This window comes from Metopolophium dirhodum, chromosome 1 (assembly GCF_019925205.1).
Source record: "Metopolophium dirhodum isolate CAU chromosome 1, ASM1992520v1, whole genome shotgun sequence".
Classification (NCBI taxonomy): Eukaryota; Metazoa; Arthropoda; class Insecta; order Hemiptera; family Aphididae; genus Metopolophium; species Metopolophium dirhodum.
In genome coordinates, this window is record NC_083560.1 from 72,632,639 (window position 1) to 72,651,396 (window position 18,758).

The following is an 18,758-nucleotide window of genomic DNA, read 5'->3' on the forward strand; positions in this document are numbered from 1 at the left end:
AAACCCAAAAGCACTTTGCAGTGCACTTCTATTTTGAAAAATATCTATATCACTATAGGTACGGTACTTATTAATCAATTAAATTTGCATCGCATTAATAATTGATAATAGGCATGACGCATTTATGCTTTACAATAATATATTATTATATTATGCCTATATTAACCTAACACTTTTCTCTTTCGTTAAATTTCGATTAGCTCGATCGCGCGCATTCCGCGCATAATATTATTATTATAATACGATATATGAAATATAAAATGGGAACTCATATTATTATCGTGTGTTCTAGTCATTTTGATTTTATTCTTTTAGTTACATATATTATTATTAAAATATACTATGCCTGTCATTACATAATTTTAATAACGTACTGTCGATCCTTCGCCAAAAGTCAAAGTCGAAAACCACACGACCACGACGTGTGTGTGCTGCGGGGGGGGGGGGGGGGGGGGGGGTGGAGGTGAGAGGGAGTTGAGGGGAAAAGGAGAAAAGTGCGAAGTTGACAACCGATACGCGGCGGCACCTCTTCATACTTCCCCTCCCGCCGACACGCATATTATAAATTCGTCCGGCGCGCACTCTTTCGCACACGCGCGAATCGCTCCTCCGAAGACCCGACCGGACCACGAGAGCCGCGTTGATACTCTCCCGGAATCGCATTCAGTGTCGTGCGCTGACCGTCAACAGACGTCCGGCTCACTTTCGCATTCACCGCCGTCACGAGTCCAACCTGTCGATCGCATTTTCTTTTTCCTCCCCCGTCACAATACAGAGGCACACCGATATCAATAAAATACCTACCCCATTTTGCCTTAATATAATTGTCTCTATAATATTATTCCAATCTCCTCCCCGTCGCTCAGTTATCGTCACCGGTCGGCGTTGACAAGACAATAAAATATTGTTATACTATCCACAAGCGATAGCCACAGTCATGACCACTACAGTTTCCAACGGCAACGGCACCGACGTGGTGAGCCTGCTGAAAAAGACCAAACCTCCGGCACTGAAGAAACTCGCGTCGTGGAAAGACGAAAACGAATTTGATGGCACGGGCAACCCGAAAACGCCCAGAACATCCACCACGCCGGGTAAGACACCGGGTACGGTTACGACGATTGATAAACTTTAATAATAATTAGAAATTATAATAATATTGATGGTGTTGCGTTATGATATTGTATAATATTATATTTTACGATGATGAATGCGTTTGTAGATGTAAAATTCGCATTGTACATGCTACACATACATATATATATATATATACAGACTTTTACCATGTGTTCAATTGAGCGTGCGTGTGTGTGTGTGTGTGTGTGTGTGTGTGTGTGTGTGGATGTTGTGGGATATAAAAAATTGATGTCACGAATACGGTTGCGGTCCACAGGTCACGAGAACTGCACATTTCACCACGACTTAGAGCTGGACCACAAGCCACCCACCCGGGAAGCCCTGTTGCCGGACATGACTGACTCATACAAGATGCTTTTGAGTGCTTTGGGTGAAAACCCCGAACGCCAAGGTTTGCTGAAGACTCCGGAAAGGGCGGCCAAGGCAATGCTGTTCTTCACAAAGGGCTACGATCAGACACTGACGGGTAATTTTTTATGGTGTTCGAATATTATCATATTATACGACGTTCGCCATATCAAATATAATAAATTACAATATATACAGGGTGATTTTCCAAGCATGATTGCCACTCCTTTATGTTTTAATAATGCATTTCTTCTAATTTCGATTTCTTACATTTTCTAGTAATATTTGAGACAATGTTTGCTGATAGGCACTTACATTTTGTTTATGCTAGTGAAGGAGCGTCTTATTGTGATGATTTATTCGACATATCCGCGTTAAGACAATTATTTTTATTATATTAGAAGAACTCTTTTTACTATAAAAATCATATAATTTTTTTGAAAACTCTGAAGCCTCTAAAATAAAATGTCAACCATTTGTTTCTAAATTGTCAGTTTTTATGTACTTCAGATAACATTTCACTGTAAATCGTAATAGGTTTAAAAATATGAGGGCTACCTATGAGGGTACGATTATTTGAAAATATAATAATTAATATTAATTCCATTAAAGTTTATACCAATGTTCAAGAGTATATTATATTATATTATTATAAATACTGCACTAAATATTATGATAAATATTGTACATACAAATAGTTTAGTTACCAAATAATACTCGTTCAAATTGCATCAACATTTAATAACAAAACCAATCATCTTCTAAAATCCCAACAATTTACAGTAAAACTGCTGGTTTTAATTTTAAAAATATAAGTTTTTATAACTATAGGACACAGTAATGTATACTGTGACACTGGCATACGAAAAATTCAAACTGTTTGAATATATGGACTTTAAGTGTACCAAAAGATTTCAAAAATCAGAATTTGAATAAATACATTATTAATAGGAAAACGGGTGAGAGCACTGTGTGGATGTTTGGTGAATCGTCGAAACCGACACACAGTGTAGTTGTGTAGTTCACAATTTTTCCAAACACTTGTAGTGCATTACAATACACTTACATAATAAATACTATATACACTGTGTACAGTGTATAGCTAGTTTTAATAATATATCATATCCATTATCATATCAGTTTCCTCGCGAGGTCCCGACGTCGTTGTAAGTAAATTCAAAAAAAAATCTACAATCTACGTGTATGCACAAGCACAAATAATAGGGTGTGGCTAAGGGGCATAATTGCAAACTTAGCCTTGCGCCGTTGAAAATAACTCGTATGTGTGTATGTTTGCCTATATTATTATAGTTTAATTGACGGGAATACATTAGATAACATAATTAAACAAAATAGTTATTAGTTTATTACGGGCATAATGCGCAAGTGGTGTTGAGAATTTTATTAGTTTCAGGAAGTTGATATTGATATGTTTTGTGGTATGTAAATGTAGGGGAAGGGATTATTGTTATTACTATTATCAATTGATTATTTTGTGTTTGTTTTCAATATGCATGTAGTTTAAGATTCACATAATAAGCATAATATTACAATAGGTAGGTAGGTTAAATAATCCTTCATTTACCGACACTATAAAATATTATATATTTTATCAATAACTAATAACCTGTTTGAAAATCATGACCAGTTTTTAATGTTTGTCATACCTAATTATCATTATCATTATAAAGCATACAAGTTAAGACATTGGCAAATATACATTTTGAAATGTGATATCTAAATAATAACGATGCAATGAAAAAATCACTTTGGTTGATGTATTTTTTTTTTAATTTTGGTGTCACATAATATTACTATGTCATGCATGAAAACACGAAATCAATTAATAGCAAGAACCTAAATAAATTACGAAACAGTTCCATGAATTATAGATTATAGTAAATACACGAAACAAAGTAAACGAACTAAATGTTTATCACATACGATAAGATTACGAGACCAGTTTCACAATAAAAAAGTAATTTTAAGAAGCTTATAGTTAAAAATAAAAAAATACATACATATAGTGGTTTGCCATGGGTATTAGCTTTTTCGTTGACAAACGACTTTCTTGTCTATCTGCAGCTATACAACAACGGTGGACACACACAACTCTGCGTAGCCAATACTCTTTCTCTGCCATAATCTTAGGTATAGGCATACCATGGTTATGTGGCACGTGGCGGCGTAATACCTATACACGAAAAATTAAAAAAAACTACGGCCATTGTCATACTTCGTTTAAAACATTTCCAATGAACACCCAACCTTATTATTATTATTAGGTAGGTACATAGGTTATTCGCATTTTAGCGCCGAGCAATCCTTTTATTGCCGGTACTTCATCTGATTAAAACGGCAAAGTGTCGGAGATTTCGAAAGCGTTTCGCCGTAATTGAATGCGCCAGTTTCTTGAGAGATAAGTTCGCGGCTATCATCTTGACACGATATATACGCGTATGTGGAAAAAGGTTTCGGTATTGAATAATGCATGAACATAACACTGCAGACCCATTCTCGACCGCACCCGCCACCGCCCTCGGCTCTTCAAAATGTGATTTTTAAGTGCATTACTGTGTAATTCGTTAAGCCAGGGAAAAAGTGTACCTAGGGCCAAGCTCAGACATCACATTATGACACATTAATACCATTCATATCGCCGACGTCGACGTGACGTGACTACGTAAATCACTTTGAACAATAATTATTATTGCTTGGGTCCGTTTCTCCTGTAGGTTAGTACAACAATAATAAGCGACAACGTGAAAATTGTTTGATTTTGGTCATTTTGCGCACAATATAATAATATTTTCGTAGACAAACATTGTAACGCCTACTAACTGCATGCAAGACAATCGGGTTGTAATCGTTAAATTTTCATTTTTCACAACTAATATTCTACAGTTATTCGATTGTTATAATAATTTAATGTGGATGGTATTAAATTTTATTACAAAGAAATTGATGCAATTCGATAGTTATTTCATATATTGCTGCTAACAATTAAGTGCATACAAATAAATAAATACTATTAATTAAGAACGCGGTGGCATGAAACATTATTGTATACATCAAATTACCAAATTTGAATTGTACTCGACATTTATTTATTAACGTTAAATTTGTTTCTCTTAAATTAATATTTATTATTATTTATCATTTCATAAGATAAATTTATTCGAGAAAATGGTTTTCAATTTAAATCGAGTTAAATCAAAGGTTAATATATTATAATATATTATTTAACATAGAAATTAATAGTAATAAATTGTAAGATATTTAATATAATTTTCTGATTCACCTTCAATTCTAACGCCGGTTCGTTTAACTCAAAACGGTGTAAATAAATGCATAAAATTAAGTTGTTCTATATAAATTATATTATTTCCGGAAACCGTGTAAATTGTAATTTTAAATTCAACGTTTTATAACTCAAAACAGTTTTTAATATAATTTAAATGATTTACAACGAATAGAACCATCGCAGGTTCTTATTGTGCTGAACTCAATAGTAAGTAAATATTCTAGACATTTGATCGATGTAGCAACCTTTTTAATTCATTGAAAACTCACTTGAACAGATATACGACGAATTGAACGATTTTTGTCAAATAAAAATAAATCACCTGTACTTAAATATTATGTTTCATACACTTTTCACGGTAATCAATGTAAACAGTCTTGGATATATAAAAAAAATAATAAGCAAATAACTCTTCGATAGAATGCAAATAATGTGTGAGAGTGTGTCTGCTCTCGCCTTGACCACCTCACATATTGTTGCTGGTATATAATTATTTTTTTTTTACGATTTGACAGCGACGATACAAAAAATATATGATTGGCGGACATCGGTTCATCAATATTATTATAATGAATAGTGTTGGGGTTAACGCGGGGATAAAGACGATGCTTTAAATTTAAATTGCCCGTCAATATTGAATTATTACGAGTAAAGATTTTCAATACATATACTGTTAAAATAAGTTTATGTCGTTTGTGACGTTTTTCGAGAGTGCGGGCGGAGTGAGGACTAATATAATTATAACGCTATAAATTACATCACGTTCGAGAATATTAAATTCTATCATTACTTCACGGGTTAGTTGCTACTGCTGTTGCTGCTGCTGCTGCTGATATATTCATTAGCTTTCAGTAATTTGATTTTGACGCACAATCACAGTACTGAACAGTTCACGGGAATACGGTACGTTTTTAAATACCCATTTATAAATGCATTTTAAACTACCTACATCTGTTACATGATTCGGCATTTATACTGCTTTCTGAAATTATCATAATATTATTGAATATGCATGTAAAACGAATGTATCAAAAACAAAACTAATAAAAAGTGATTTCACAACGTTAATAATATTAATTTGAATTCGTTTAATCGTGAAGCATTACCTAAGAATAAAATATTTAAATTAAAAAATTGGACGTTCGTGTATATCAAAAAAATATTTATATTTTAAATAACACCTATTATTGTTAATTATTAGTTTTTTTAAATAAAACAAAAACGTTTATCTGCATTCAAAAATTCTATCAAAATCAACGACGGTCCTTAAAATAAAATCAATAAATGTTTTAAGTGTTTTTTTGACTAGGTAATTATTATACTTTGTCACGAAGTAAAATGATTTGTATTAATTTATATAGTATGTTAAAAACATTTATAAAAATAATAGTAATTATTATTATTAGGTATTCGATTACTGCAATACAGACCGTAGGTCTTCGTAATATTATTTGTTAGGCATAACTATAATATAATGGTATTGGCTTGCCGAAATATTTAAATATAATAATAATATAATATGATATTGATATAGTAGGTATACATGCGACAGCCACGCGGTATATCATATCCAGCATGTACATAATAATTTTGAAACCATAATTCGGAATAGCCCCAGGCGAATAATAATAATAGTAATAATACGAACGCGTGAATGTCAATTATATACATATTGCGTAGGTATCTATACAATATTAATAATATATTGTACTAAGTATCTACTCTGTTTGTGTTACTAAACCAACACGATATAAACGTAGATAGGTATATGATAATATCGTGAATGGATAACTCCCCAGAAACAATCGACTGCAGCCGAGAAATCGCACGCCACTATTAATAATAGATAGGCAGGTACATGACGTACCGATATAATAATCTACATGATTGTTCACAGTAGTTCACACTTCTAATGTTATTATTAATCGTTTTCGTGCCGTTGTAGGTACCGAACGTGCATATAAAAATGTACCTACTCGTGTTTAAGACCATATCCCGTGGTCGTGTGCCTATAATAACAATATTAGTCTATCATAAAATATGTAATATTGTAACAAACTCGAAATAAAAAGTGAAATTATTATACTCCTGCTGCGTCCCCTAATGCGTTAGTTATTTCGCCAATAGACACTATTTTAAATATTATATTCTACACGCTTTGAATCGAGTGAATAATTTTTATTAAATTTTACAATTATTATTATAACACTGGTTTGCGACATTTCGAAATCATTAAATTATAAAATATTATATTCAACTAGAAAATATCAACAAGCTTGGCAATGTTATTACATGAAGTCCAACCATAAATGCGTAGGTTCTTTGTTGTAAATACTTATGGTCTATGGAACACGAGGGTACTTGAAAACAGGCCAATGAGAGTCAATTACCAAACATTATAACAATTTTTTTTGTGATCATTTCAATTACTATTTGGTACTGATTATTTTAGATGCAGTTTTTTATTAAATTGATGAGTTCATTATACGTGTTGTGTGATATGGCGTGTGCTACCAATTATAATGTACAACTATATATCTTTGCATTATTTACGATATTCTAAAAAACTTTTACGAACATTGGTTTATATTCAATTTTTTAGTGCTCTGTTGATTTAATTTTGAATTACATCTTATCTGGTATTCTGGTTATTGGATGCGTGTGATTGAATAGTAATGGGATTACTTGCGTTAAAAATATAAAATATTAGGTTTAAGTAAATTAATTATAAAATGTTAAGTTCTTCAGAAGTGTTTTTATTAATTATATTGTCAAGATAATATAAAGATATATAAAAATAATTTTTAAAAATTAAAACTTTACAATTGTTTGAGCCAATAATACCTATGATATACCTATTGCAAAACGTCTATATGCATAATATGCATTATGCATTTTTGTATTCTTAAGGTTATTAACTTCCAACCTCTACTGAAAATAATTAAATACTTAATATTATTTATTATATTTTATTATACCTATGTATATGTGTGCGAGTGTCTGTGTGTCCTTCGCTCATTCTATGCTCTAAAAACAATAAAGGTACTGGGAAAAGCCTCGGGAAGTATGTCAATTTATTTTATCGTCAATGTTCTTCTCTGAATTTTCATTACATAAAAATCAATGTAACACTTCGGGCTATATCGCATAATAATGTTCAATGGACACGTGTGAGTTGGACATTATTGTGTAAAATGTCTAATACTTGTGAGTGCGAAATCATTTACGGCGCGTGCACTGTTATATTACATTACCGACTACCGTTAAACGGTAGGTAAATTAAGTAATTTCGAGCACTGTATTATGATTTATCAGCGAAACTGAGGAGTTGTCAATTTAAAAATATCAAATTGGCGTTTTAAGAGTAAAACTGACTAGAATACAACTCCTTGTACAACAGCGATTACGCTGTCGAGCTATATATTTTATTGGTCCTTAAGTATTTTTTTAAATAATATACGTACATATCGACCCGATAATACTGATAAACCGTCTACGCATTGTTACCTTGGCAACAGCAAATTGAAAATTGCCGTCATTTCTGTAACGGGACGGAAAAGCTTTTAAATCATCGTACTTTTGAGGTATTGTACAATACTGGTCCGGTTACAAGTGGTTGTCGACGTTCTGATTGAACGCCATACCCCTTTTCCCAGTCCACTTTAAAAATATATATGGCACGGGTATCGGAGGGGCGATTTGTGTTAACGATATTATATTACGTACGTATTACTTTTATAACAAGCCAATAATTGTGAGGATATTGTAATCAGTAAGCATCGTTATTTTTTGATTATCATCAAACAAGTGTTTTTTTTTTTTATTAATTATCAGTTTTGTATCAACGAATAATTATTGTAATTGATTGAAATCAATCAGTCATATCAACAGTATTTTATGCGTCAAAAAAATAACGACCATAGTAATTAAATTGTAGGTATTTGGTTTATACTTGATTCCTAACGTACTTTCACGGATTACTTATTTCAACTGTACCTATATAAGGACATTTATACAAATTAAAAACATAAAAAAATCACATACAAATGTTTATACACCACAATATTAAACATATAAAACAACTCAAACGATTGATTATAAATGATTTATTTTAAACTAATTTCGTCTTAAATAATTTGTTTGATTAGTTTTTATAAAAACAAAACATTAACACACGCATGGGTATAAATTAAAACTACGACTAAACATATTATTATGTATTTATGTACATATAATATAAACAATTATAAAATGTAAAAATGAAAAAAAAAAACAATTTATTCGTAGGTAATATTATATCATATTATGACATTATAGCTCTTAAAATATCATAATCATTTAATAAATAAATGTTTCAAAACTACGTTGACGATTGAAGGATATCTGCTTACTATAATATTTTAAATGGGTATAGGTACCTACCTGTGTATTATGATATACTAATTTATTTAAGTGCATACGTATAACACTATACATTTTGTGCAGTACGCAATTTCGTGTTAGTTTTTCGATTTCTATTTATTATAGAATATAATATTTCGTTGTCTCCGTACTTTCACAGTGGACATACTCAAAAACACTACGAGGGCTTATTAAAATATACTTTTAATATTTTGCAGTGAATTCTAATCGGCATCGCTTGGATTCTATAAATTTCATATTTAAATCATTTTCTCGTTTTCTCGTTGCTGGCTTTGTGTGCCCACACAAAGGGTACCAATTACCTTTTCTGGGTGCATCTTCAAACGCGTTATCTGACAATGACATTTGACGTAGAATAGGTTGTATGTATATTCCAAAGCAGTAAGCACGTATATCCGCCATGTTGATCTGTATAATTAAACCTAGGGACAATTGTTTTTTTTTTATTTCAGTGCACAAATAATACGGTTATTACCAAATCGTTATACCAAAAGCCCGTTAATGGATAGAAAATAATTACCTTAATAATAATAATCTGTTTATTTAATAAATAATATTTAGTTTTATAAAAAAAATACATATTTTGCTTTTCAACTAATCATGTATTTTAATGCTTAAGCGTAAAAGAATAATAATCTATTAACGTGTCTTAAAACCAAATTAAATTCAAACATGACAAAATAATATATTTTGACTCCTTTTTTAATTAAAAAGCGTTACATAACATTGTTATTATTATTTTAGTAAAATAATTTACAGATTAAAGCTTTAATTATTTTTAGTAAAAAAAAAAATTGTTATTTATGTTTTCATAATTTGTAATTTGATAAAAATAAATAAATCGTCTAAAAGCATTGCTGCAACATAATATTAGAATATTATAATAATAAAATTGTATTTTAACTATTAGTATCACCCAATGACTACAATACTACATGGTACATATATAGTACAACATTACGTAGATAATCTATAATAATATAGGTACCTACACGATTTCAAAATTCAATAATCATTCATAACGTTTATTATTTTTTATTTTAGTAAAATTGAAATAATATGTATTATTACTGGAATACATTTTATGTTTAGAATCGCTGAACGAGTGAATATGGCGCAACCTAAGCAATTTATTAGATTTGTCCGACAATGTTTTTGTATTTTTTATTTGTATCATAGATATGAAGTAGGTATAAAATATAATATCTTACAAATACATAATTAAATACTTAAGATTCAATGTAATCTGAAAATGCTAATATCGCAGTTGTATATTAACTATGTACCTATTTAATAATTGAAACATTTCATCGTGGCTGTTCTTAATAACTAATAACATAATATAAAGCCCGGCTCTAGCATAATAAATTGATTGTAAGTAATTATATGGTTAAAACTGTAATATTATATTTCTGGCTGGCATACATTTTTAAATTTAATACTTATTTTAGAAAATTATTGATTTTCCGAGTATCTAAAGACGATTTGCTTGAGCTTAAAACTAATGCAGTGAAAATCCTACGTACAAAGGTCATCAATGGTTGGAGGCCAAATATCGGCTAGTGGCTAGTAAGAGGTGACTGTTGATAGCCGAACAAGGCTAAAAATAAATAAAACCACTACCTAAATAAAAATATTAACTACAGTTTTTTATCTTTAAATACTACGTTTTTTTACTCAAGATGCTTCATATTTTAATTAGGTATACTGCTACTTAAGATTTTCAAATAGTGAAACTTTAAACGAAACGGAAGATTTGTTGTACTAAATTAAATTCATATTCCGGCGGTGTAGATCTGGTTACAACGATTTTCAGCCGTCGTTTTCGAACAATTTTTTTTTTATGTTGGTCAATAATAATTTATAATATACAACAGTGGCGTGAGGGGTTATGTAATTGTGTTTAACACAAATAGTGATAAAAAAAAATACTTTATTTCATCATACATAGAAGATTTTCAAGAAGAAAAATTCGATACGTATCAATATGGAATAGTTACGTACGGACAGGAATAGTTACGCACCGGCTCGTATTGAAGTCTGAGTCCGATACGTATCGCTTGTATATTGCACATGTAACTTCTTGAACGCTCTTGAACTCAAATTTCTTCCTTGAAAATCTTGATAGTCAAAATTATTAAGGTTTAAAAACCTATATATATTGATAAATTCCACTCAAGGAGGAGCCATTTCTATATTAACCTCAACCTCCATAACTAATACAACTCGGCTTTATTTTAATATACAGTAGATACCTGTATAGTTCACCTAACTACAAACTTTTAATATCCCGACAAGTCCGAACTTCTCAGTATCGTATAATTCCTGGTCACGTATATTATTTACTTCTAATCACTCGCGGTTCCCGAGCGTATAATGTATTTAGTGATTTCGGATTATATTGTAATACCTACCTGCAACCTCGGAGTGGCCAATTTTACATTTAGAATAATGCTGTTTACCTGTGTTATTATTTTTAATATTAGAGTGAATCAATTCACTCTGCTGACAAATTTAAAGGAAAGAATCTTGAGCCTAACGCGTAGATTATATTTTATATTTTGATTTTAAAGCAAGGAATAACATTTTTAAATTGTGTTAGTAATAGTAGACAACACATAATAATGTATAATGCCCAACAAGTGAATTAACTATTCATGGGATATTTTCCATTCGGTACAGTTTGAAATAAACATCTGTTTTTACGAAATATAATTAAATTAGAAGGATATGCGAGACTATGGTTATAAGCTGTACTGAAAGGCTACAATGAATCGTTAATTTATCATGGTTTGTATTCATTTCAGAATTAATACCTTTCCATGCAATCCACAGTGGTGGAGAAGCTTTGCTCAAGCTTTTATAATGTAGCTTATTATACGACGTCATGGTTAAAGTTACATCTTAAAACGCCAATAAACGATATTGTAATAATATTTGTATTGCGAATGTCCTGTATAAATGATTTTTCATGTGATCCGAGTACAATAAATTATTTTTCATAATATTGTGCAATTTATAAACGTTGAAAGAAGAACATATGTAAACATATTCGTATATACTTGTAAAATTTACATACATATTTTATATTAACAAATTCATAACTTAGAAGTAGTTTTCCTAACAACACCTACCGGATAATTGTCGACTAGGAATTCATTAAGGAGTATATTTTAGAATATATTATAACATAATGATAATTATTATAGTAAAATATATTAATTATTAATAAATTAAAACATTTTTAAACCAATAGCAATTCGTAAATATTATTTGAAATTACTTTAAAAATGAATCATTTTTTAACTAAAAAGACATATTTTCGGGGAGAGTCCTTGTGTTTTGCCTTCACCCAAAACAAACAAAATCTCTTACAAATAACCGTAAACTATTTAATATGCTTGAGAGTTTATTTTATAATAAATTCATGTTTTTATTAAGTAAAATGGCATTGGTCGTACTGAACTAAATAAGTAATTATATGCTGAGAACGTTTAAAATTACCTTTCAAGTTATATTATGATTTATATGTTCAAATACTCCAAGTGGAAGATTATAAACATTATGTCACTATTTTCGTATTAAAATTATTTATTTTTATAATTTATCAGTATTTATATTATTGAATGCATGTGTTTTAGACGTACTTAACGATGCGGTATTTGACGAGGATCACGATGAAATGGTTGTGGTGAAGGACATTGAAATGTTTAGTATGTGTGAACATCACTTGGTTCCGTTTTACGGAAAAGTTTCGATTGGATATTTGCCGAAAAACAAAATTTTGGGCCTCAGCAAACTCGCACGCATCGTGGAGATGTTCAGCAGAAGACTTCAAGGTAAAAACCAATAATATACTGTATATTTTTACTATGCACATAATAATATCACCAATACTGTTTATGTATAGTATTTATTAGACGGACAAAAAGTGTATTCATGCGACTGTTGGTTATTATTGATAAAGTTTTCGAAACTATTGTTGTACTAACTTTGCTCGTCACACAACTTTAAATTGGAAACCAATTATTTAATTAATTTTTTTTTAATATAATTGTGGTTGAATGATGTTTCTAGGTTAAACATAAAACGTAATTTAAAGTTTTAAAAACATATTATATAATTATAAGAATAATATTTAATTACATGATTTCTATCGGATGAATATTAATAGGTAGTACCTATTAAATATATTTTGTCATAAAATAAAACTTAAATATTAAGTGAGTACCGGAATAATTTCTAGTTAGACCATTAACTCAACGGATAAGGTCTAATCTAATCGGATTATCAGAATGTCATAACATAACAAACTATAGAACAAGATAAAATACAATAATACATATTACTATATTTCCATTTTCCACTAAGTTCATTCAACATTTTAAACTATAATTTACTGTGTATTAGATGAATTTTAACCTATAGTTATAATTCGAATGTCAAAACATTTTAAAATAATTAAATTGTTCTATGTTAAGCATTTAATATTTTTGAAACATTTTATACATGGTTAGAAGAAAAAATGTAACAAGTAATTACATTACCATGGGGGATCAAAAATTTTTCTTGATAATTAAATTTAATAAAATAAAAAAAATATTAACAGTAAATTAAATACATGACTTCCTAGCTCTTGATCTTACTGAAAGAACAATTCCCTTAAATAGTTTTCAACAACTTATTTAAAAAATTATATAAATTCAAATATAATACTAATGCATAATTAGTTATAGACTATCAAACCGTGGAACCCATATCCGTTACGATGTTTTTGTGTGGTTTTTAGATTTAGTATTAATTAAAAAGCCTACCCACAAAAACAATATACGTCGACTAGTCGATGGGTTAACATTTTTTTATTTAAATAAAAAGGAACAATTTTATGTTGCTTGGCACAATCAGTTAAATACATTAATTTAAGAATTTTAACATCGTATTCTTTTTTATATCTGTGATTTAGTTCAAGAGCGATTAACTAAACAGATTGCTGTGGCCGTCACCCAAGCGATCCAACCTGCTGGAGTTGCCGTGGTCATAGAAGGAGTGTAAGTTAAATTTTGGTATCGAGTAACTTTTATGTCTACGGTAACGTTGTTATAACTTTATAAATGGGATTAAGTATTTTCAATATCAAGTCATAATAGTGTACGGTTATGTCTTAGGCTTTAGGTACATGTTTGATTTTAATAGAACGTGGAAACAGACATTTATTGCTATGATCCATGATAAGCAATTGGTGTGAACATTACACCTTAAAAACTTGATGTGCAATCTTTAAAAATAAAACAGGAATTAAAATGCTTCACCGCAAGTACCACACCATTTGGGCGTTATTCATAATAAAATCTAAGTCAATTAATTAAATTCAGGGATTAATTTACTTGAATAAATACAGAGAGGTAAGCCTGGTAAATTTACATGTATAAGAATTTACTGACTTTAAAATAAAAATAAATAAATTGTAGCCTCTAAAATGAAATGTGTTCACAAAGTTTATATTTACAACATAACAGTATAATGGTAGATGTAAAACATTTTTAGTAAGGACAATACAAATATAAATTACGTAATTCGGTTTAGATTATTTTAAAACAGTAATTGTATTTTCTGATTTTCATATCAAATTTCTTTTATATAATATTGGCCATAGGTAAAATCAATATCAATTATTAATCCTTCCCAAACTGGTGTTCACATAAGACCCTGTCACACAAATTTCACTTTTTTTTCATAACTGTTTTATTTTTACTTATAATATCTAGAAAGAAGACGTATCAAACTAATATATTATATGAAGGTGAAAACAAAGTTTTGTAATCAATAATCAAGGCTGGGAATTACTGAGTTAAGAAGTTAATTTTATTTTAACTTCTTAACTTAACTAGTTACTTTTGGCTTTTCATTAACAAAACTGTTAACTTACTAAATTTTTTTTTTAATTAACGTGAAGTTAACGAATTTGGTTTACTAAAGTTAATATTTAAATAATTTCCATAACACGACGGCCTGTATAATAAGAATGTCACAGATCGTAAACTTACTGGTGTAAACACGTTTTATCGTGTCAAATTAAGTTTATTGACTTTCGAATAATTACGATAGGTATAAGTGGTATTCAATCATTTTAAGTTATAATAACTTTTGTTACTACCAACACAATACCATACTATATAATCTAAGCTTTGTGTATACATATGTAAACACTAAATTTCATTCCTGTTATTGTTAGTGAAAAACGTGATTTGGCATTTAATTAATGCAACAAATTCTCTCGTTGGCTGTATTAAAAAATATTCTTGGTAAGCGCTTTTAAAAACTGTTACAAATGAATAAATAAATCGTAACAATGTAGTTGTCATTCGAACGATGAAATTCCATACAGCCGTATAGGTATAAATGGCGTTATATATGCATAAAACATCATACATATTATATTAAACAACAAACTGAAAAAACATTTTTAAGACAAAGTCACTCGTTTCGGGAAAAATATTAGGTAATATCGAACTGCCTATTTCAATTTTAAATACTGATACAAATAGACAATAATATTATGTCATCGTCGTTGGTCGTTTAAAAAACAACAAGTGGGCAGAGTGAGTTATTAGATAATAGATAATATAATGAGATACTATAACAGACTGGCGTAGTGGCGTAGTGCAACATCAGTTCGTCGAAAATCATAAAAAAAATAATAATTAAAATATTGAACTAAAACAAAAAACGAGAAATCTATTAAAAAAAAAATAATAATAAATACAATATTTCTAAAATTATGCTACTGGCGGTGGCGTTCAAAGCACTCGGATTTTTTATGCGTAAGGTGCAGAAGTGAAGTACGAGACATTTGATACTGCTCTACACCTCCGCAGCATATATTATACTCGATGCCAGTCCATTATAATGTATCTTATATAATGGTCCGTGGTAATAATAATAATAATAATAATAATAATATAGACATTGCCAATAGCCAAGTGCATCATAATAGAACAGGTATCCGGGTAAAGAATGGCGTGATAATTGTTTTTTTTTCTTTCTATATCTTTTATCAGCCACATGTGCATGGTCATGAGAGGCGTACAAAAGATAAACAGCAAAACCGTCACGTCTACCATGCTGGGAGTGTTCAGAGACGACTCGAAGACACGCGAAGAATTTTTGAACCTAGTCCAGTCAAAATGAAATCTACCAAAACAGCATCAAAATTGCATTCACAAAACAACCGCTGCAGTGTTATTACACGACAGCGAACCTTTATAATCCCAACGGATTGCTATTATCATTCGTACATATTATATACATACATATATAATACACGTGCTTACCTATATATGTCTATATACAGTATATAGCGTTACACAAACTTATTAGCCACTCACTTTTACCTACGTATACACGAGAAAAAAAATTCTACTGGAATATAATGTGTGCGCACTTCTGATTAAACACACGATATATATATATATATCTGATAAATAATATTTATACACAAAAGTCTGGGCATTAAAATTATACTTTTTTTGAAAAGTCTGTTAATCTTAATAATTAACAATTTATATTATAACAAACTATACTTTCTCGTTAATGTTATTTCCGTAGGATATATGGTACTACCTAGGTCATACCTAACTATGAATGTTTACTAATCGTAATTTTTATTGTTTAACGTAACCCGTAACTCAAACGACGACTAATTTATTTTAAATCTTTTTACTATGATCTTATAATTATCTATAAGTAACCAAATACATAATAGTGTGCCGTTGTTCGCTATTCGCAATATTAAATGAACGAGATTATAACAAAAAACAAAAAATTTGATTAACTAATGTCCAGACTTATTTATATTAACATATTATAATATTATAATATATACGTCCAACCTAATACCTAATGTTAATCGAAAACTATCATAATTATTATTATATCTACCTACTATAGTTATTGGTAAACTGTTAACCATAATAAACCATGGCTCTTATCCCCGCTCCATCGTCCCTCAAAGACGAGTTATATACGTGTTAATGTTTGTTAATATAAAGAAGAATCTATATAATATTATTGTTTTTATATTTTTGTCAAAGTGTTATTGTCATAAATAGATTTTATTGTTCTGGTTTGATTTATATTATATTATAACCAAATTGTATTGAAAAATATTATATTCGCTTTGTGCACGGTTTGGTTATACTTTGCATTTATTAATTATTATATTATATTGATCATTATAAATTATTACAACTATTCATATAATAAAATAATATATTATATCATTAAATCAATTTTTAATCGTTATTTTCGTGTATTCAATATTGCATAATGAATGAAATGTGAACCCGTTATCCTTCCACTCGAGTACGTACTCAAATCGGTCAGCGTCAAATGTAGCAATATCGATGACAAATTTTTAACTCCAATTAATACACAAAAATAAATAAGTAGAACATAATATTAGTACTGTAGTTATAATTCAAATTTTACTGTCAACCACGTCCCTCCAAAAAAATAAGCTCAAAAGACTTAAATTTGGTAGTTAATTTACCGCCTGCTTTATAATTCAATTTCGGTGGCTTGAAATCGATAGAATTACTTGCAGCTGCAGTCGAAATCAAAAAAAGGAAATCCTTTGAAATTACATTAATGACTATTCTTCAAAAGATTTCTTTATTGTACTTGTCTTTAATGTTCAGACGATTGATAATATAAGAACATGTTTAAAGCCTTCTCTCATTATTAAATGAAATACCATTTGTGTATAATACGCATATAATAGGTACATTAAACATAGTATTCTACCTAATTAATTATAACACTATATTATTATTTAATACGACTGTGTTTTGAGAAATCAGTAACAAGTAGACTTAAATGAATCGTGAATGTGATCAATGTTAACGATTAAAATAACTGTTTTCAAAATACTTGCTGCTTGTTTGATATATTATTATTCATAACCTAGTTAATATTTATGTTTTATATAAGTACATATTATTATGATATAAAAAAAAGGTATTTTTCCTTAAAAGTTTTATCAAATAATATGCTTTATATGAGTGTATTCATTTTTATTTAAATGTAGTATCATTAACATTATTTGCACATACTTTGGTCACTTATTTAAGTAGTTATAATATAATCTAAAAAAACAACTACCTAGGTGTGTTGTATATCACAGCAACGTCGCGATTGGACAGTGTGACCGGGCACATTAATAATGCGAATAACATTAAAATTAAATAATATTATTAGGTACTTAGCTGGTGTGTATAACATAGTTACAACTTATAATGCAAATAATTAAAATTCTAAAACTAATTTATTAATAGAAAACTCATTTTCTCGTGACGAAAAGAGTTAATTAGTCAATTTAACTCATAGACTTTTAATATTATTGACAGCAAATATTTCTCTCAAAATTCCAATAAATAAATTACACCATTTAAAATAACGTGAAACTCTTAACCTAATAGGTAGTTTTAATTAAAACACTTGTCACTGAATATATGAATGTTTTATACTTGTATACAATGCTATCTATATA

General features: G+C 29.4%; 1 protein-coding gene across 2 annotated transcripts; it reads left to right on the forward strand.

Annotated features, from left to right (window-relative positions):
* The first annotated feature begins 588 nt into the window (after nucleotides 1-588).
* On the forward strand, nucleotides 589-17,512 carry LOC132935443 (GTP cyclohydrolase 1). Of its 2 annotated transcripts, none has more exons than XM_061001993.1 (5): nucleotides 589-1,106; nucleotides 1,394-1,603; nucleotides 12,853-13,050; nucleotides 14,175-14,259; nucleotides 16,270-17,512. In XM_061001993.1, exons 1-5 carry the CDS (start codon nucleotides 938-940, stop codon nucleotides 16,397-16,399), a joined length of 792 nt encoding a protein of 263 aa, XP_060857976.1. In that variant the 5' UTR covers nucleotides 589-937; the 3' UTR covers nucleotides 16,400-17,512. The 2 variants fall into 2 exon arrangements, with proteins under 2 accessions (XP_060857976.1, XP_060857977.1); XM_061001994.1 differs by having other exon boundaries at nucleotides 590-1,094.
* The last annotated feature ends 1,246 nt before the right edge of the window (nucleotides 17,513-18,758 follow it).